The sequence below is a fragment of the Neurospora tetraspora genome (genome assembly GCF_033439725.1).
Source record: "Neurospora tetraspora strain CBS 560.94 chromosome Unknown B0H65scaffold_1, whole genome shotgun sequence".
Lineage (NCBI taxonomy): Eukaryota > Fungi > Ascomycota > Sordariomycetes > Sordariales > Sordariaceae > Neurospora > Neurospora tetraspora.
Genome location: NW_026944383.1, coordinates 5,140,890 through 5,161,792, shown reverse-complemented (window position 1 = coordinate 5,161,792; position 20,903 = coordinate 5,140,890). Strand labels below are relative to the sequence as shown.

Below are 20,903 nucleotides of genomic sequence, written 5' to 3'. Positions count from 1 at the left end.
GTGGGATGGTGATAGAGTGTCCGCTGCCGGATTGATGATGACGAGGAGATGCAGTGGCGAAGGCCATCAAGGTACCCGTGCAGTGAGCAGATGTCCGATAACCTAAGCTTGGACAGCGCGTAGAGGTACAAAAGCGCCAGGTCAGCTGATTTACAGTGGTACATGCTCGCTTAGGTAACCAAGTACCCAGGTACCTTCCCCGCTAACAGTTAGCGGTTGCGTTCCACTACCTTAACGTCGACGTAGCATTCAAAGTCACCGAAAGTTCCAAAGAACCAAAACTCCAAAGATCAAGGTCACCCTCCCAAAACGAACAGCTCCGCATGTACGTCGGCGTCGAGACTTCCGCTCTGTCCAAAAAGAGCCAAGAGGTGTGCAAGTTTAGGGAAAGCGGTAACGACGACTGTGGTACTCTACAGCCACATCGAACCATGTTTGGATGCCCATCACCACCATCTCGATGCTCTTATGAAATATCTTCACGGTTCTCGGCAATGTTTTCCGGGCCTGTGAGGTCTACTGGATTCAGTTCCGCTGTCATACCCTAATGGGAGGAGGAGATATGTGACCATGCGCAGAAAATGAAATCATCGGCATATGGACCGGAGTTGCTCTGGTGGTTGATATTGCCATATCAATCCTTCTGCCCCCTTCGTCCTTCTTTCACTCCTGACTGATGGGTTACTGCTTAATCCAGAAAGCAAAACCTAGGATGTATGGTATCATCTTCAGTAAAGTCGCCGGTTTATCGGCTTGGACAGCTCTGGTTGCCCTGAGTGTACCATACCTGTCCGAGACTTTTGCCCCCCAGATCTCATCACTCACCTCCTTGGTCGCTGACCTTCCTATACCTGACCATCCTCTCGCAAAGCCCCTGAAACTCTTCCGGAACACAACAAAATCTACAGAAGAACATCAACATCCTTTCTTCTGTGATGTTTCCCATCCATACAGGACCGAGCTCGTCTCTCTCGACCCCTTGATCATATACATCCACAACCTCATAACACCGTCGGAGATCACCTCACTCCTCGACACAGCCGAACCCATGTTCAAACCATCGGTGGTAACCAAGCATGGCCGTCAACAACAGACGCAAGACCGCACGTCGAGTTCGGCTGGACTACCACGCCATGACCCTGCCGTCAAGTGCGTGTTGAATCGGGCGCGAGGGTTCATGGGAACGATGTTGAGGGATGGCTGGGACGAGATGGGACCACCGCAGTTGGTTCGGTACCGGGCCGGTCAGAGGTTCAACGTTCATCACGACTGGTTCGACAGGCCGCTGTTAGCCAACGACGGCAGCAACAGGGTGTGGAATCGCGTTGCCAGTTTCTTTGCCATCCTTCAGGACAACTGCACCAAAGGCGAGACACACTTCCCACATGCGAAGCCCATTGTATTGCCGAGTCCGTGGAATGAACCCATGTGGCGTGGCGGACTGGAGGATCAAAAGCTAAAGAACGCGACCGAGTTGAAGCCTCTTTGGCGGGAGCATGAGGATGGAGGGTTGGCATTCAGACCGGTTGCTGGCAATGCTATCTTCTGGGTTAACCTTCATGCCAACGGGACTGGTGATGAACGGACAACCCATGCTGGACTTCCACTTGGGGATGGGCTCAAGACGGCGATGAACATCTGGCCTAGGCGATACTGGCCTTATGAGTAACATGCAAGGCTTGCCAAGTTTGATATTTTGATATCCGAAAAACAAGACAATATCCCGCTGATGTTCTTCATCAGTTCTTTGCCGACCAGACCTTCTTGCCAGCAAACCACGTTTCCAGGACCTTTGCCTCCTTCAGCTTCTCCTTCTCCCACTCCATGTCCACGATGGTAAAGTCGGCCTTCATTCCCTTCTCCAGTCTTCCTATCCTGTTCTCGTCACGACAGCTATACGCCACACCCTGAGACGCCGCAGCAACTGCCTCAGCCACTCCTAGAGCAAAGTGCGGGTTGACCGTCGTCTGGTAGTCTGGCTCGCGGTACGATCTCCTCGTCGTTCCGACATACACATTAGGCAACGGAGCATGCGGTGCCGTCGGCGCATCGCTTCCCAACGCCAACGGCGCCCCGTGATCCGCAAACTCGCGATACGCAAAAGCCCTTCCACACCTATGCGCCCCTAACAACTTGGGCCACGCCCTCAGGATCGCCGGGTCCGCATGCACCGGCTGGATCGACGCCGTGATGCCCGCCTTACCCAGCCGTTCCGCATCCCTCTCGCTCGACAGCTCCAAGTGCTCCACGCGCGGCCTCCTCTCCGGGCTCGCGTGCGCAATCAACACGTCCAACACCGTCTTGATCGTCTCATCCCCAATCGCATGCAACGCCACCTGCAGTCCCGCCTCATCTGCCCTCTTGACCACAGGCTCCAACTGCTCCGCCGTCCAAAGCGGCACCTCCCTATGCCCATTATGCTCGTACGGCTCCGACAGGCCCGCCGTGCAAGCGTCAATGATGCCATCACAAATAACTTTGACCCCGACAATCCTGCAATCGGGCGTCGTCTCGCTGTTGAACTCCTTGGCAAGCTCAATCGCCCTCTCCACCTGCCTCACGTTTTCTTCGTCATTCTTCCCCGGCTTAACCAACCAATAAGCCGCAATCCGCAACGGAATGCCCTCCTTCCCGTCCGACGACCGTCTTCTTAGTTCTTGCAACGCATCCCACGCCCCCTCGTCCATGGCCATATCAATCGCCCCCGTGTACCCCACGGAATGATAGGCCTCCACGGCCGCCTGGATAGCAGCAACCCTTTCCTCCACCGTCGCCACCCGTGCCAGGTACGGCCACACGTACGTGATGTTGGCCGCCTCGTTGAACACACCCGTCACTTTCCCCGTCGTCGCATCCCTCTCAATAGTTCCCCCCGGAACATCCTTCCACTCGTCGGCGCCCAGATCTTTAATGCCGGCGGTGTTGCACCAAGCCGAGTGTAAATCCTTGGTGTCCACCAGGATCGGCCGGTATTTTCCCTCGACGTCTAACCCATCCAGGTCCTTGGCTGTGACTCCGTCGGGCGTCATGGAGTGCATCCACCCGCGACACAAGATCCTCGGCACATCGGGGTTAGCAGCGGCGTAGGAGCGGATGGTGGATTGGATGTCGGAAAGAGATTTGCAGGGGCCCAGGTCGAGCTTGGTCAGGGACTGGCCCATTATCATGAGATGCATGTGGCCGTCGATGAAACCGGGGAGGAGGGAGTGGCCGGCTAGGTCGATGGTTTCTACTTTGTCGTTTTCTGTTGAAGAAAGGGCGGTGGTGATGGGTTCATCTTGCGGGGAGCCGACGTGGAGGATGGTGTCGTTGCGGATGAGGAGAGCGGAGGCGAAGGAGGGGGGCGTGTGGAGGCCGGCGTTTTGGCCGGGGGAGAGGGGGGAGAGGAAGATGCGGCCGTTGGTGAAGAGAGTTGTTTTGGCCATGTTGGTGTTTGTCGTTGTTAAATTTGGATAAAAAAGAGAGAAAAAAGAAGAAAAAATATTGAGACCAAGATAGTATACGTGTAGGTGCTGTGTCGTAGTCTTGAGACGCAAGAGTGCAAATACAGTTCACACTTCCGGTTTCTCGGTAGAGGGTTGCCGCCCGCGTAAATAAAAGGGTCTCAATGCGGAGATGAATCGGATCAGATAAGATAATCAGCGGCACCAGCGGCAATCGTTAGTCACGGTTTGGTACAGTTTGGGTGGTTCCGGAGCGATCGCCGCTCCGGTTTTAGGCCGTGATTGCGGAGTAAAAGTCATGGCAAGTCGGCACATGGCTTGACTCAACAGACGGGCTCAGCGGGACATGATGCTTGAGATGCTCATCACGTCGACGGGGCGGGGCCGGTATCGAGTCGGGTGAACATTTTGAAGGTGGTCTAGATTTCAATATTTCTAGAGGCTTGTTTGATTTTCGATGTTCTCAGTGGGATGGCATAATGGCTGGTTATGGTGGCTGAACTCTGCGTTGTTATCCGACTGGAAAACAACATCATTGTGAGTGCTTTCCCGTCGTCTATCGGTCGGTCATCCAAAGCTACCTTACTCGCCTCCGGGTTTGATTTGCGGTTCTCGTCATGTTTTCATGAGAAAGTATCGACTGAACTGAATATAGTGTCTTATCAGTTCGGTCGGCGATACGAAGACTAGAATCTGACTACCAGTGGAGTCCAGAGCTCTCCCAAATTATGTCTTGTCGTTTCAATCGCAACACTCATCCCACACCCAAGATACTGTTATCGACGTCATCCCTTTGCCCGTGTCTGGATTTGAAGAGGCGACCACCACGAGGTTTTCAGGATATATATCATTTGGCACAGCGCCGCCCGAGGGGTCGCTTAAGGTACCCCGACTTTGAACAGGACGAATGGAACTGCGTGCGGGGTAAGTTGGGGTATCATGCCACCTCCTTGCAAGAGAGCCAGAAAGTCAGGAATAGCCTCTCGCTGGTCATCTTGGCACGGATTCGAAGCCTTTTTGGTTCATTTGTTCCCGGTGTATTTCGCTGTCATTGAATTTTGATGGTGTTGAAATTGGAGAGATTACCTAAAGCCCGGACCCCAAGTTCCCCAAGACTGGACTCCACGGGGCGCTATCTCCAGGCACGCCAGGGCCATCCCCGCTGAAAGGAAACCCTAAACGGCGCACCCCACCGCTTCCCGGCCAAGCATCTGGAGATAACTGGAAAGGGAAGGTGGTCCGGCCGGCCTTATCCCAACGGCAGTTCTTGCTTTCTTTTTCTTCGAAATCGGTAACGGTATTGACCAAAAACAGTAACGGTCAAGACCCGCGCAACGTCTAAGTCTACCTCTCCGGAGCGTAGTATCTCGACCCAAAAAGGCCGTTAAAATGATGATTCTTTTAGGCGACATAGATCCGCCAAACCGGGCATCTTAGTATCCTCATATTTTATGGCGAAAAAAGGAGTTGGCGCGAGGGGTTTGGGGTGAAAATGCCATGAAGTTGTAGATGGTGGTTTCGCTGAAGACTTCAAGACTCTAGCCCTTTGCTGCCCTGCCCAATGATCGTGCGGCAAATGTGGGTCAAGGCTTAATGCGCTGCGACTTGGGCGCAAAAAGCTGCCCCGGGTCTTGACCGTTACGGTTTTTGGTCTTGACCGTTACCGATTTCGCTTTTTCTTCGAACCACGCCAAGGTCGCCAACCTCTTTTCTTCACCGAGAGCTTGAATCTGACATTTACTGTTAGGTAAACCATCACCTCTCGTCGGCGATACGGATGCCTCCTCTCCACCCAAAAATCCGGGGTAATCACGGCTCTATTCTCTCCCAACGGATTTGATCCGCCCATCGGTATCCTCAATGGATCTTCTTCCGCAACCGGATTTGTTTAGGTCTCTTTGACTCGTGTGGCTTCTTGGCTGATAGAGATTAAGAATATCCCAGGTCATGGATAGATGCGCTTATCGCCGGCCACTCGGTGCCCCCCCTACTGTGTACTGCAACGCCCCGTGATAGTGCCTGAATATGCCAACTGCACCGAGTTGCACTGCATCGCCAGTGGAGGAAATGCGCTGCACTAAGGGCCTAGTGGTGCTGGGCTCGGGCATGGCTGCCATGGATTCAGACGACAGATTCGGACATGTTCTCCAAAGAATGGAATAAACCCTGCCGATCTTATCTTCAAAATGCTACCATAAGAACGCCGCTGACCTCGACGCACAAGTCGGGATTCAAGACTTTTAAGTTGTCTCCCTTCTTCTCTTCTTCTGGTTATTGTTGGTCCGTTGTGTCTTGTCCGTCTCCCTCGCCGCGGGCTTCGTCTGACTGCTACACCAAAGACAACCATCACGAACACCATCTTGCGTCACAAACTCAGCATTCGGCCAATTTCGAATCCAACGTCTGTGCCTTCAAAAGGCTCTGATCCGGTCGCCATGTCCAAATACGGCGATGGAAGCTTCGCCGAGAAGCAGGGCGGCGGCGAGGTCTTGGATGTGGCTTCTTCCAACAACCAAGGCCAGGTTATCGACGGTACCATCTCTCTAGATGCCAACCACCAATTGCAGAGAGGTCTCAAGAGTCGACACATTCAGTTTTTGGCTTTGGGAGGAGCGTAGGCTACAAATCCTGTCCCAAAGGCCACATTCCTTAAATTATTTGCTAACGATGCTCTTCTTCCCAGTATCGGAACAGGTCTCTTCGTCGGTTCGGGTGGTATCCTAGCCACCGTTGGCCCAGCGCCGCTATGGCTGGCATATCTCTCCATGATGCTTCTTGTCTGGATCGTCATGAACTGCATCGGCGAGATGAGCACATACCTTCCCCTTAGAGGCATCACACTACCATACTTCACCGAGCGCTTCGTCGATGCCAGTTTAGGGTTTGCCGCTGGATGGAATTATTGGTGAGTTTCTTTTGGGACCGAGGGATTGATATGCGCAGTCCAGCTGACGTGACCGTCTTAGGTATGCGTACGCCATCCTTGTTGCTGCTGAAGCCTCCGCCGGCGCCATCCTCCTCAACTACTGGGACACACCAGTTCCCACCTGGGCTTGGATCACCATCATCCTCGTTGTCAACCTGGTCTTGAATATCATTGCGGTCGAGGTCTTTGGCGAGGCCGAGTTCTGGTTTGCCAGCATCAAGTTCATCACCATCATGGGGCTCATCATTGTTGGTCTCGTCATCATGCTGGGAGGCGGACCAAACCACGAGCGGTTAGGTTTCCACTATTGGAACGATCCGGGAGCGTTCAAAGAGTATCTCGCACCTGGTGCCACGGGCAGGTTTGCCGCATATTGGACAGCCTTCATCCGCGCCGGGTTCAGCTTCATCACCTCCCCCGAACTCATCGGCCTTGCTGCTGGTGAGACTGTCGCACCTAGACGCAACATTCCCAAGGCTGCCCGCCGTTTTCTGGGTCGTCTGGCCGTCTTCTATGGTATCAGCTCCTTGATCGTAGGCTGCATTGTTCCCTCGGATAACAAGCACCTACTTTCCGGCTCCTCAGACGCCAGCGCCAGTCCCTGGGTTATTGGTATCCAGCTCGCCGGTATCAGTGGATTGAACCATGTTATCAACGCTGCCATTCTGACCTCTGCCTGGTCCGCTGGTAACGCGTTCTTGTACTCGGGATCCCGCATCCTGTATTCGCTGGCCCAAAACGGCCAAGCCCCCGCCATTTTCACCAGAACCACCAGGCGTGGTGTTCCATATACCGCCGTCTTGATGACCTGGGCATTCTCCTTGCTTGCGTACCTGAACGTATCCAACAACGGCGCTCAGGTGTTTACCTGGTTCTCCAACCTTTCCACCATCTCAGGATACATCGGCTGGATCGTTCTTCTCATCACTTATCTTCGATTCCGTCAGGCGCTCAAAGTCCAGGGACTCTTGGCGACACTGCCCTTCAAAACTCCGGGTCAGCCATATGCGGCTTGGTTTGCGCTGGTCATGATCAGCATCTTGACGCTCACAAACGGATTTCAGGTGTTTGTCCACTGGAACTACAAGGATTTCCTTGCGGCGTACATCACCTTGCCTGCTTTCCTTGTCCTGTACTTTGGCCACAAGATCTGGCACAGGACGCGGTTCCATAAGCCCGCTGGTGAGATTGATGTCTTGACGGGCAAGAAGGAGATGGACGATATGTGCGCGAATGACGTGGACCCGGTTCCGAAGAACTGGTTGGAGAAGATCTGGTTCTGGATTGCATGATTGTTGTTGTCGTGATACCCTTCAATTGCATTTGAACAATCGGAGTTTTCTGTTTTCAAACACGTCGTCCATAATGTTTCCATGACCTGTTGTTTTGTTTTCTCTCGTCCCCCGTCCGAGGTGACAACGAAGCGAAATGAATGTATGACCACAAACTCAGATCCTCAGCTTTCAGCGCGTACCCGCACGAAAAGGTCAAACAGTGACTCACCCGCACCATACTCGTCAACCTTCGGCCAACAGCGAAGACATTCGCATCGACTGATTTAGGTACCTATTGTACGAGGGCCTGGTGCCATCAAAATGATTCGAGCAGGTGAAACTTGGATAGCGACGGCGAGTCCTGGATTCCAAATCGGTGGGTGCTGGTGGCCAAGCCGCCACAGCCCAGTACAGCAGCCCTAGGGAACGGGAGCTAGGCTCGGATAGGGGATCGTGATGGAGTTTTTGTCTTGGCTGTTAGTCCACCAGTGAGGCACGGCGTTTATCGCTGCCCAGACCACCGCGAAATCAGGCGACTTTTCCGCTGGACGGCCACCTAGACTCTCTGTTTGTTTCCCAATCACGACTAGACAAGCTGCGCAGTCCTGCAACAGGCCGATCTGACGGGAGCCTCACCCTTTGTCAACCACTCAGCTTTGCATCGGGACCGAGATAGGGACCGAGATATGGTGTCATCCAATGTTGGCACGGGTACCCAATCGGGCTCCGTCCCAAATAGGCGGTGCCTGAATCTGATCTGAATTCCATATAAGATGGCTCTGCGGAAAGCAACAACGAGGCAACAAATTTGTCGTCATACCTACTCAAACGACATCCTACTGCTTCCTACAACAAATAGACCATCTCTTCCCCGGGTCTATCTCAACCGTTCTACCTAGTCCATCACGGAGATCAGGACATATTCAACACTTCGCTCACACAAACAACAGCAAAGATGTCGGTACCAATCACGGAGATCGAGAGCCATGCCAAGGTGAGTTACATCTGAATCTCAGTCATCGATATCAAGCGCTTTACTGACAAGAATCTCAGTCCATCAAGGTCGTCATCGTAGGCGCCGGCTCCGTTGGTGTCACCACCGCCTACGCTCTCCTCCTCAGCCATCTCGCCGCCGAGATCGTCCTCATCGACATCGATAAGAACCGCGCCCTCGGCGAGGTCATGGACCTCTCGCACGCCGCCCACTTCGCGCACGCCAAAGTCAGCGTAGGCGAGTACGAAGACTGCGCGGGGGCCACAGCGGTCATCATCACGGCGGGCGTCAACCAGAAGCCCGGGCAGACGCGCATGGACCTAGTCAAGACCAACTACGGCCTGTTCGAGCAGATCGTGCCGCAGATCGCCAAGCACGCGCCCAACACGATCCTGATCGTGGCCACCAACCCGTGCGACGTGCTGACCAAGGCCGCGCACGAGCTCAGCGGATTCCCCGTCCAGCGCGTCATCGGCTCGGGCACCGCCATGGACACCACCCGCTTCCGCCACGAGCTCGGCAAGCACTACGGCGTCAACCCGCGCAACGTGCACGCCGTCATCGTCGGCGAGCACGGCGACAGCCAGCTGCCCGTGTGGTCGCTCGCCAGCATCGCCGGCATGCGCCTGGAGGACTACTGCAAGCAAAAGGGCATCGCGTACGACGAGGAGGATATGGAGGCCCTGGGCAAGCGCACGCGCGAGGCCGCGTACGAGATTATTCAGAGGAAGGGCAAGACGAATTACGGTGTGGCTAGTGTCTTGGTGAGCATCTTGGAGCCGATCATTACCAATGCCGATCAGCTGGTTACCGTGTCGAGAGTGGGTAACTATGCCGGCGTGGAGGGTGTGGCGCTGAGCATGCCGTGCAAGCTTAACAGCAAGGGTGCGCATCAGGATGTGGAGCTGTTGTTGAATGAGAAGGAGAAGGAGGCGTTGAGGAGGAGTGCCACGAGTATCAAGGAGTGCTTTGATAGCGTGGCCAAGAAGGAGTAGGTTGATTTCTTGGTCACCGTGAGGATTCATCTCCGGGATCTCCATGGCGCTTCTTTCTCTTCTTGATGTTGGTTTGTTTTAAAGCGGTTTTACTGTTTCATGGCATGTTTGGGTTGCAGAGAGGGCTTCACCATTAGGTGAGATACCATAGCGTGGCGCAAACGGGTGAGAGAGGGTTTTTCGACAGTCTACCTAGAGGTAGCTACGAGTAGAGGTAGGTATACTGATGCATGGACGATAGAATGCTCTAGTCTTCCGTTCCAAGTGAACCTCGCTCAGAGTTCTTTCCCGTTTTGAACATGGTGTCTCATGCATATTCGACGGGTACGACCCAGGGAATTTTGCCTTCGACACCCACCCAACGTTCTTTCCCTTCTGAGGTCTTCAGGGAGTGGAACTGGTCTGACTGAGATAAGGGCAAATTTTCTCTTCTCTCTCTCTCTTTTCCTCCATTACCTGCGTACCATCAGGGACAACTGACAACAACAACATCGCACAAGTCTATGGCGTGTCAATCAACCCGATGTTAACCTCCGGCGCACGCTCATTTGTTCAGCAGTAGGTGGTCGTCTCATCTCTTTCGCACAAAATTTCATGCCTCTACTTGCTCCAAAGCTAACCAAGAAGTTTCAACTCGGCAGATTCCAATTGCATCGTCTCGCGATATGCCGATCAACTATCAACACTATACCTCTCCATGCTGTGCTCATCGGATCTCGCCCGGGGAGAACATCGTTCGATTTCCATATTACTTTGGGAAACACTGATCTTCAACGGCTGAGGAGGCACTCGACTTCGTCTACTATCATCTTCCCTGTTCGGACCGAAAGACAGACTGAAACTGGACGACAAGTGGTGGGCTGGCTGGTCAGGGAAGAGCATACAACTACAATCTTCCAAGATACGAGAGGACGACAACAAGTGATGCATCACCACCCAACCTCGGAGTTTCAAAGACAATGGAATGCAAGTCATTCTCTAGGGCTAGTTGCACTGCTATGCAGATCACGAGACAAAAAGGTCTGAACCTGAACGATCTTCCGATCAGACTTTCGGACAATTTTACCGAGACCTTCGCTACGAAGCACAACACACGAGACAACTTTCCCGCCATCAGACTCACCAACCGACGCGCAATGGCGCAACGGTGCGCAAAGGCAAAGCGGGCAGTGTCAGTTTCGGCAGCTCGGTCTCGTGTATCGGCATTCGTCTTGTGAGTCGACGTCGATCCAGCAGGCATCCAGACGCCCCAGACGGAGGCGATCAAGAACAAGGAACCGAGGATAAACTCAACACCGAGATCTGAAACGGGATTAGACTGGTTCATATATGAATGGGCTGGGTAGCCTGGGCATTTGGTTGGTGTGGACGCACACTGCCACGCATGACAAGGTTCAAAAAGGACAAGGACATGGCCCAGAATCTTGAAGCAGGCGAACAACTTTACACGAGGACACGACAGCTCGCCCCAGTGCCGCAACATATGCCCGGCGTAGCACCAAGACGAGGTTAATAAGTAAGGCTTGACTGCATAAATGAACAGGAAGAGACCCTTGAGGTGGCATCATCCTGGATTTGGAGATTTTCCATGTCCAAATGGGATGTGCGGTTTCACAAGTTCACGACATCATCATCTTACATACATGCTTCGCCTAGCAACGGAACACAGATATCGCCTGTATCGGCACAGGACGACGTTTGAACATATTTCCTTCCTTGAAGAGCTTCGGTGGGCAGCCACACCACATCTCTAGTCGGCGCCTCCCACCGAAGCCAGCAAGACAGACCAAAGCCGGATGTTTTTCGCCGCGCAGCGTTAGGCTTTTGGCCTATTTTTTGACACCAACTCACCTTTCCCTCCCTATCCCTCTTGGTATCGTCGTTGTGCTATCCGCGCGGCTATTGATACAAAAGCTTCCGAAAAGGATTCTCTACAGCGCGGAGGTGGCAGTGCTATTACCGTTAATGTCGACATCCCGATCCGCGCTCGCGCTTTTAGGATGTTTTTTAGGAGATTTTGAGCGCCAGGGGTTTGTGAACCAGTTTCCTGGGTCCGCTGGGGGTCGCTCGAATGGGACGTTGACAACCAATCCATGCGTCTGTGGCTGCAGTCTGTAACAGTTTGAGGCCTTGTTCCGGCCTGGTCGACACCTGAGGGAACCAATCACGACAGCGACTGACACTACTGGGGGCCGCTGTGGCTGGACGGAACCGGTAGCCGCTCAAATGCAAGAGAAACTCTCAATGGTGGGAAGGGAAAGAAAAGAATGGGGGTCAAAAGTCTGGCCGCTCTCATCCTAAGTCCGAAGGTTGGGAAATCCACTTCCTGACGACGGCAGCATGATGGCCCTAGGCCCATTGTAACACGGCCAAGTCGACAACACAGCACTCTGATGGATCATATATTTTTGGTGGCGGAGCTCATGCGGCCATCCAAAGAGCCAAAGGCCGCCTCCATTGACCACTGCCATTGTTAGAGACAGGTTCGACCGGATGCTTCATCCCCACTGGCAGCCTCGTTTATTCGTCTTGTTTTGGCGATCCACAGGCACACTCTACCGTACAGCAGTTTCCCGATCGAAATCGGTACAAGGACCGGGGCAGCTTTTTTGCGCCCCAGTCGCAGCGCATCAAGCCTTGGCCCATATTTGCTTGCGCGTTTATTGGGCAGGCAAAGGGCCAGAGTCTTCAGCGAAACCACCATCTACAACTTCATAGCATTTCACCCCAAAACCACTCGCGCCAACTCCTTTCTCGCCATAAAATATGAGGATTCTGAGAGGCTCGGTTTGGCGAATCTGCATTGCCAAAAAGAATCATCATTTTGACGACGTTTTTGGTCGAGATATTGCGCTACGGATAGGTAGACTTGGAGTTGCCCGGGTCTTGACCTTTACCGACTTCGTTTCCCGATGTAGATCGTGGGTTGATATCCTTCCTCTCAACAAGGCAATTGCACCTCCGGTTATGCCTCAAGCATATTCTGTGGAACATCATTGGGCACAGCAGCAGCAGCTTACTTCGGGGCCATCCGATGAGAGATCGTCTAAGTCTAGTCTACAGGACGGCACTTCATTCTGCCTGCGTCTTGCATCTGCATGCTATCTGTATGATTGTCCACTTTAAACTGACGGTGTGCGTAGGTGTGTGCAATGGAAGAATAGCTCGATGCTGCTACGCATGACACTCGCATGTAAACACCTCAAAGGTCCAACTACAACTGGGTGGTGAGCCATACCGGTGGCCCACTTCACCCATGTCCGACACTTCGAATGCTGACATGGTCATACAGGAACGGCCACCGTCCTCCTTACCGCCTTAGACCTAGCTCAGTACTCTTGTACCGAATTGGTAGATACCTGCCCACCCACCGTACCACTCATCGTCCGCGAAGTTTGAGCTCTTTGTGCAATGCTACCCTCGACCAGAAACAACATGACGTCCCGAGGACGAGCCGTAACACACCCCGGCTCGAGCCCGGCTAGAACACCCGCATCCTAGGCCCCTTGATGGCTCTGGCCGACCGAGACTGACCACGGGCCACTCTCTCATCCTCCAAGATGTATAAGATTCCTCGACAGATCCCCGTGTTCGTGTTGTTGGTTTCAAGTTATTCGAGTCATCAAGCTTCACATTCACTCGCTTCTTCAGTCACTCTGGCTATCTTCTTAAGAACTTCTAGAACAACCTAAACACACCTTAGCAGCCATGCCTCATGCCACCACCCCCTCCGTCAGTTCTGATGGGTCGGCCAGGAGCCGTCATCATCACCGTGACCGTGACCACCGTCGTCACAGCATGGTTTACTTCGAAGAGCCCGAGCTAAAACAGTTCCGCTTCTGCGCAGAACTGACCCTTCTGATCCGAAGCCGACGGGCTGACCATCGAAGCTCAGAGTCTCTTGAGGACGAGATCCTCTACTCCCTCACCAACGAAGGCATCAAGTCTCAAATTCTTTCGGATTACCCATACGATCACGCCACACACACCCACACACCTTCATATAAAGTATGGACTATCACAAGTGACCATTCTATCCAGTCCAAGCCCACCGAGTACAAACACGCCATGAAGTTTGTCTCTCCCCTCTTTCGCTTCTCCTCCTTCAACACCTGGGTCCAACACTTCGAGAGTTTCATGCAAGTCCTCAACCGGGACTTTGAGACCACTTCCACACACGAATGCAGCACTTCCATCCACCTTGCTCCCATAGACCCGGAGCACCCGGAGTGGTCACGCTCCGACATCCGTGCCCTTTCGAAGTCCATCCTCTACTTCGAGTCCTGCCTCGACGCCGTTATGCCTCTCTACCGCCGCACCTCCGTCTTCGCCAAGAGCAACCGGCACAACAAGCAAATGGCCAACCTGACCATGGCCGAGTGCTTCTCACACCTGGACTCGGTCAAAAGACGCAAAGACATGGCGGCCCACATGGTCCGCTGCGACCCCAATTCGTCCACGGGCCGGGCCCTCGGCCAGCGGTCCGACTTCCCTCACTCGGGCTACCGGTGGAACTTTCTCAACCTCGTGCACAACAAGTCTCGAGGCACAATCGAGTTCCGCCAGCCTCCCGGCTCCACGACCCCCGGTGAAGCCATCACTTGGATCATCCTCGCCGTGTGCTTCGCTCAAGTAGCCTGCGCCAAGGGTGACTCGCTCCGGCCCAAGGAGCGCCCCAACACACAGGCGCTGGGCGACTGGGTGCACAGGGAGGCAGTACGGGCCAGCGTTCCTTCTGAGCACAGGAGGAAGTTGAGGCAGTTATTTGACGATGCGATGCCTGTCGTCGTCTCAGACTCCAAAAAGGCTGACTTGGGCCTGGTGGTCACGGTAGAGCCGCCGATTACGGTGCATGATAAGCATGGCTTGATCTGGAGGGAGAAGGGCGAGAGGAATGTGGCGATGGAGAAGTTTGATGGGTTCTTTGTGGAGCCGATGTTGAGTAGGTTGAGGGATTCTTCTTCGAGGCTTTAGTCCTTGTGATGAGGTGTTGTTCTTTCTTGCTCACCTTCTTTCTTTCTTCAGCAGCTCTTTTGGAGTTACTTCACTTTTTTTCTGACTTTTAGCGTTGTTTCTTTTTATCTTTTTCACTTTTTCCTCTTGCATAGCTAGCTGTCGTCCATTCAGATTGGCATTGATGGACACATCATAGCAGCAGCACTCACACATGGGGGATACGACGGTGAAAAAACTAGGGAATTTTGGAAAACATTGGCGGTGACTTTTTTTGCGGATTTTACGATTGACGGCGTTTTGGGATCAAATAGCATGGCATGGTATGGCATACTGGGTTGGGAGGCACAACAAGTCTGACTTTTTTGAGTTCATCATTATCATCATCTTCTTCTTTTAACCTCTTATTAATGAACATTATTCGTTACTTAATCTCACCTTCATCCCTCCTCTTTGCCATCATCTCCATCATGTATCTCCATCATGTAACAAGCAGTCGTGCTCTAATACAAGCTTCATCAAGACTTGCAGTTGAGAGTTGAGAATCTCAAGCATCAGTCACAGTTGTTGCAAGAAAGCAGAGCAGGTAGACTTGTCACTCCCCCAACTGCCTGCCATAAACCATTCATTTACTTACTGACCTGACTGACGGTATATATTGCATAGATATTAAATTATTCATCTACTACATTCCATACGATGGGATCGATACCTAACCGTTATCTTTCCCCCCAGCATCATTACACCCATCCATCGATGTTCGCCTTTCGGCCTGTCTGCACTCATTTCTTCAGTCCTTTGGATGAATGAATGAATGCCCCCCCCTCCACTATGCAGTCACAATAAGTCTCTATACGCTGTAAGAGAACGTAACTTAACTCATTTGTTTCGTGAGCCACGTCGAGTATCTAGATTCTAGTCCCGACCTACCTACCTACACAGCTACTTGATAGTCCCACAAACGACCATCAATCGTCACCAGCAGAGCCTCATGCCTCCGCCCGTCGTCGTGCCCGTCGTGCCCGTCGCACCCGTCTCACGGCCCCAAAGTCCCAACGAAACAAGGCAACTTACACATGTGATGCCACAATGTTACCATTCACCATCACCAACCAACATACAACAAAAGGGATTCGATTCGCTTCAAGGTTGACCGCCAGTTTGGTAAGTAATCAATAACGAATGTCATATCGAGTCAGTCTTAGAGTAGCGTAACTAGACACAACAGGCAAACATGAACACCGATCACCGAAAGTGTGGGTGCGAGTATCGGAGATTTTTCCCTACGACAAGATTTATTCAGCGGGAGATCATTGGATTCGATAAAAAAAAGCCCTAATCTAATCTATCTAGCTGGTGAGGTCACGGAAAGGGGGGCTTGTGATTGATATCGGGAACGATTATTGGTTGAGTGTGCACACAGAAAGAGCAAACATTTTTCCAGTCTGCATCGATACTGGATAAGTAGGTACCTACCTGATGCCCATTTGCCTTTGAGACATGCAGTCTATATACCTACTTACGAAGTATCGCAAGTATGTGGTGCGTTCGGCGAACAAGATCCGACCGACTCTTCTGGTTCTTATTCGGATGCTGCCTGGTTGTGTGTGGTCTGCGGTTTGTTTGTCTGCTTACCTACCTACATGTTATCGGCCTTGGGAGTTGTAGCTTTCTGACTCAATACCTTGCTTGGTCTTGCACTGGCTCGTCATCGTAGAGTGATGCGCCTGCATTGGATGATAACCTGTAAGGCAAATAACCCCTTCATTCGACCATCCGAGGCATCAAAGACCTCCGGAAGCTCTGGCAGCGTGATCGGAGTTCAGAAGCGCACGCATATCTGAGTCACAGAACGGACACAGCACGGTCCCGAAGTCTCTCTGCTGGTTTGATGCAGTCGATCGGGCATATTTGGATATCTTGATAGTGGCAAGACATACAGACGGACGCCTTATGACCGAGACAGCCCAGGTGACTGTGGGATCAAACTGAAACAGCTTCCCATTAAACGTGGCAGCCTTGCGGGAACTGTTGAAAGTTCCGGGCTGTCCTCAGCTGCTATTTAGTGCTGACCCAGGTCGAAGTTTGAGACAAACATGAGGTTGAGTGTCAGAATCTACCTAAGCGAGGCTCGGTGAAGCGAGGCTTGATGTCGGGTTGTACAAGTGTGTTGGCCGTAGGGCAGGCTTCGGTGAGGAATCTGGCAGTTCCGCCTCGTGACCTGAGGCTGGCAGGCTGTGGATATAAGATGGTGAGCAAAATGTAGATGAAGTTCGGGGCTGGGAGATTCTTGGACATTGCCATTGGTTGCTCACCATGTGAAAGCCGTTGAGGGTTAATGACTCCTTTACTAGTTGTAATGACCACACAGTTTTTGTCCTCCGTGAAAGGCTGGCTAAAACTGTCTTGCTACACAGCTGTAGACAAAGTGCTTTCACAATTGTCCCAGCGAAGCCCTAGCTATCATCGCCGTTGGGCGTCGCTTACGCCGCAATATGAAGTTGACGCGGTTCGTAACCGGACTTCACAGCAAGCAATCTGTGGACCGGAAGCTTTGAAGCATCTGCATACACCGAGCATTAGCTGATGGCATCATATGAACCAAAAGTCGACGAGCATTCCAACTTCTCTTCCATGACATTGTTCTCGGTTCGAACCGAGAATATGACAAAAGAGTTGCCAGGTTGTTGCCATTGATGATGCCAGAATGTTGTATCACATTCATCAAAGTTTCTCTCACAAGAAGCTAATATCGCAGTGTCGTACAATGATAGCCTGAGCTCTTATAGCTTGTAGTTTCCCAATAGTGGATGGGTAGCAGGGATGGATGTCCGGGAACGGAAGTCCGGGAACGGAAGTTGGCAGTTGGGCATGGGGAGAGGGGCCGCGGGACGGATACCGACATTGATGTCTTGCGGACAAGGTGGGAAAACTTGCAAGGCGAACATGAAACTTGGTGAGGAAGAACTTGAGGACTGACACGTGTTGAAGAGGCCTGGCCAGGGTGCAAAACTGGTGAGGATGATGGAGTGAAGAGGCCACCGGCGGGCTACGAAGGTAGTGGTGTGATGCTTTGGATGCCTAGTCGACCGAATCCTGGCTTCAGTCGGTTCAGTTCGTCAAGAGAGAGAGCATCTCCGAAACACACCTTCGCGCGGAAGAAAGTGAGACATGCTTACCAGGTATCTAGCACGGCAGATTTGTCCTGAGTCTCCACAGGGAAAGGGCAAGATTGTATTGTAGAGGTAGAGAGAGCGTGAAGGTGGGCATGGCGAGTGACAGATGATGTAGTACGCCTCGTCCCCCGACTCCGACTGAACATGCCATTCCATGTTATTCCCATATTGTTGATCGAACATTGCAGACCCTTCTCGAACATGGGAAATGGCACCATGTACCATAATGTACCTCGAGACTTCAGGAAAGTATTTCGAGCTTGCACCTTCCGTAGTACCTTCCACTTCCTTTCACGTTGGACAGGTGGGCCGGTTAAGCGGGCAAGTGCAACTGTCTCAACTGAGACACTCGTGACTTTAAACGGTACACCGCAGGTGAACTGACGTATCCATGCCCAAACATTATGGTGAACCAGCCTCCCTTTCTTCCCTCGGCACCGAAGTCTCGGATATCCTGTTTCCCCACCGAGAATCTGCGAGTGTCAATAGCAAAGGAGTCGCTTTCGCAAGTGCGTACACTTGTTTCTATTCTATGAGGGTTAGGGTTTTCTCTGTAAAAATGGATTGTGCCCTTGGCATCTGAAGCAATGGCAAGGCTACCGATGCAATTGGTAAAATGCCATCAATCTCTGCCATATTCTCTTCCTTCTCGTTGAACAATTTGGCAAATGTGGAAGCCTCTCGTCTCATTGTGTATACTGTTCAGGCGGATTGCTTGGGGGCGTTGTCGACTCCTCCGTTGATGCGAGATTCTTGACCAAAGACATTGCATACCTACCACTCGTTGTGCTAGTGTAAGTGTTGTTTACATCCCTGACGCCGTGTGTCTTTGGATGTCTCAGTATAGCCCGCTTGTCGTGTGCAAGTTCAGAGAATTTTCGGTTTCAACGCTAGGTAAGCCCGCTTTCAACTTGTCGACATTTCAACTGCACGCCCAAGATTCTAGCACCCAAACGACATGTAAGTAAAATTTATTGTCAGTCAAGCGTTTGGAGGTGCTATTACAGCGACCGGGATGGTCTTCTCATAGAGTCAGAAGCTGATATGTCACAAAGCAAGAGCAACCTGAATTGCATCGCATGTCGAGTAATGCACTCCGCATTTTCTCACCGGGTTCACCCTGGCGGCCTTTGTGAACAAAAGATCAACGATCGGATATGGCGGTTTAAGCTAATGCTAGGGCTACAAGGTGCATGAAGGCAGTTATAGACGAGGCCATGACGACTTTAGCGTTTTCGAAGGTTGATGTAGCAAAGACTGCAAGGTGTGAAGGTGTGCACACCATCGGCGGCCCCGAGATTTTCTCAGAAAATAATGCCGTGCATCATGAAGGCTTGAGAGGAAGGTGAAGGAAGGAGAATAGAGCATGTCGGGATCGGTGGTCCCGAGATTTTGATGACACTGCAGTTGATGCTTAAGGGCAGTAGTATGAAGATGCGATAGAGACAGTGCGGTCAATGTTGTGATTCTCGTGGTACCACAGGTGAAAGTGAGAGTAAAGGTGAAAGAAGCCATCAGAGAGAAGAAGCGAAAAAAAGGACAGCATACCTCTATGAACTGAAGAAAGGTGATGGGGAGAACCATCCCGGAGTAGGTACGGTCCCGGGAGCCACCCGGCCGTGCCGAACTGTGGAGTCCCACCTCCTAGGCCCGGCCCTTTCAGCTTCCATAGAGTTTTAGGAACCGAATGCTTACGAGAACAACGACTTCCGGTCAGCAAACGGGGCCGGGGATCGGCACTCTGCAGATTTTGTTGCAGCGGCTCTACACGATAGCGCGATGACATCCTGCAGGGCATTATTGTCGCAGTTCGTGCGGTTCATGTTTGTTATGCACCTTTCTTTGAGATTTCAGTCTTATTTTGCTCAAAGTTTCTGATGGAAGGTGGCGCGAACATGCGGACGCCTTGAAGTCCATTGTTACAATAGGACGGGAAGGGAAGAACATGGCTTCTTGATCTTGAAGTCTGAGTTTGGTGGTTGACGGTCTTTGACTGGAGCACTCTAATGGCAGGGATACCTTCGGCAGAGAAGGTGCAGACAAAAAGCTCGCACTGAATGGGAAAGTGCAAATCCCACCATGGTCGATTGCGCCAGGGTATGTTCCCGCTGACTACACCATTCTGCTACGATCCCTTCGATCTCGGAAAGATGGAAGGAAGCATGGGAAGCAATCGCCGGCAAATTCCATGCAGGAGACAAACAATGCCGGTGGCCGGCTCCTGCCAAGGTAGTATCGTTTCGATTGACCGCCAACTCACGCAGAGATTTTGTCGAATTGTTTTCACCAGAGTTCTGCGCACCTTCCGTAACGGGAGTGATGGATCTGAGGAGGGCAGTCATTATCCGACAACCAGGAGTTTCTGCTCTGGCTTTCTCGATCAGTTAGTCCCGTCGTCACCCGACGGCAATTTTGGAGAGAAAGAGGACATGCTCTTTCCGTTCTTGCAGCGTACTCGAGTCGGTCAAGAAGACGGGAAAGAGCAATGCCGATAGGATCGAAAAGCCTGGTTGGGGTGAAAAGCGTCGGCCCGGTCCGCTCAAGCTGAGTCGCAAAAAAATAAAAAAAATAAAAATTTTTTTTAAAATTAAAAATAAAAAAAAATAAAAAAAAATTGGACTTATAGCTTCCGGGTTCGAACGCGCAGCGTACATGAGAGCCGGGGGAAGGAAAGGAAGGCGGGGGGCCGGCAACCGTGCCCGCTGCGCCATCCTACCAGCTTGCCACGAAAATAACCACGGGGGAAGTAATACATATACCGCAAAGACTCGGGCTATCCGTTTTTAGGTTCCAGGGCCTAACTGACAGAATCTATGTATTAGGTGCCTTAAGAGTTTGGGTTTTGGAAGACATTCGAGCAGTCTGCAATGCTAGAGGTGCCTCAAGTGTACTGATTATGCCTAATTTCCCTGGAACCTAAAAACGGATGGCCCGAGTCTTTGCGGTACCCTACTACAAGGGCTGGATTGCGGGCTATGCCCAGTTGAAGAGTTGGGATGGAAGACGCCGGCGGGTGGCCAAGGTGATTAGGCTAGCCCGAGAAAATTTTGACAGCAAACCTGGCAACTGGTCTGTGTTCTCCCTTCTCCTAGACGTCGAGGCTTTCAGGTGTCTCATAGAGTCCAACGGCCAAGAAACTTTG

At 52.1% G+C, this 20,903-nt stretch overlaps 5 protein-coding genes across 5 annotated transcripts; 4 read left to right on the top strand and 1 right to left on the bottom strand.

The window, feature by feature from the left end:
* Positions 1-712: 712 nt before the first annotated feature.
* Positions 713-1,669, top strand: B0H65DRAFT_414817 (uncharacterized protein; the record flags this gene model as incomplete). Its single annotated transcript, XM_062823944.1, has 1 exon — positions 713-1,669. One exon carries the CDS (start codon positions 713-715, stop codon positions 1,667-1,669), a length of 957 nt encoding a protein of 318 aa, XP_062686803.1.
* Positions 1,670-1,704: 35 nt separating this feature from the next.
* On the bottom strand, positions 1,705-3,798 carry B0H65DRAFT_47531 (amidohydrolase 3). The gene has a single exon (XM_062827300.1). The coding sequence runs from the start codon at positions 3,423-3,425 to the stop codon at positions 1,740-1,742; it is 1,686 nt and encodes a 561-aa protein (XP_062686802.1). The 5' UTR covers positions 3,426-3,798; the 3' UTR covers positions 1,705-1,739.
* Positions 3,799-5,878: 2,080 nt separating this feature from the next.
* Positions 5,879-7,661, top strand: B0H65DRAFT_416346 (proline-specific permease; the record flags this gene model as incomplete). The annotated part of the gene is made up of 3 exons (XM_062824036.1): positions 5,879-6,057; positions 6,127-6,348; positions 6,410-7,661. 3 exons carry the CDS (start codon positions 5,879-5,881, stop codon positions 7,659-7,661), a joined length of 1,653 nt encoding a protein of 550 aa, XP_062686801.1.
* Positions 7,662-8,130: 469 nt separating this feature from the next.
* B0H65DRAFT_47599 (uncharacterized protein) lies at positions 8,131-10,034 on the top strand. Its single transcript, XM_062827340.1, has 2 exons — positions 8,131-8,637; positions 8,697-10,034. Exons 1-2 carry the CDS (start codon positions 8,599-8,601, stop codon positions 9,630-9,632), a joined length of 975 nt encoding a protein of 324 aa, XP_062686800.1. The 5' UTR covers positions 8,131-8,598; the 3' UTR covers positions 9,633-10,034.
* A 3,015-nt stretch (positions 10,035-13,049) lies between these two features.
* Positions 13,050-14,756, top strand: B0H65DRAFT_47544 (putative amidoligase enzyme-domain-containing protein). Its single transcript, XM_062827310.1, has one exon. It carries the CDS (start codon positions 13,341-13,343, stop codon positions 14,604-14,606), a length of 1,266 nt encoding a protein of 421 aa, XP_062686799.1. The 5' UTR covers positions 13,050-13,340; the 3' UTR covers positions 14,607-14,756.
* Positions 14,757-20,903: the final 6,147 nt, after the last annotated feature.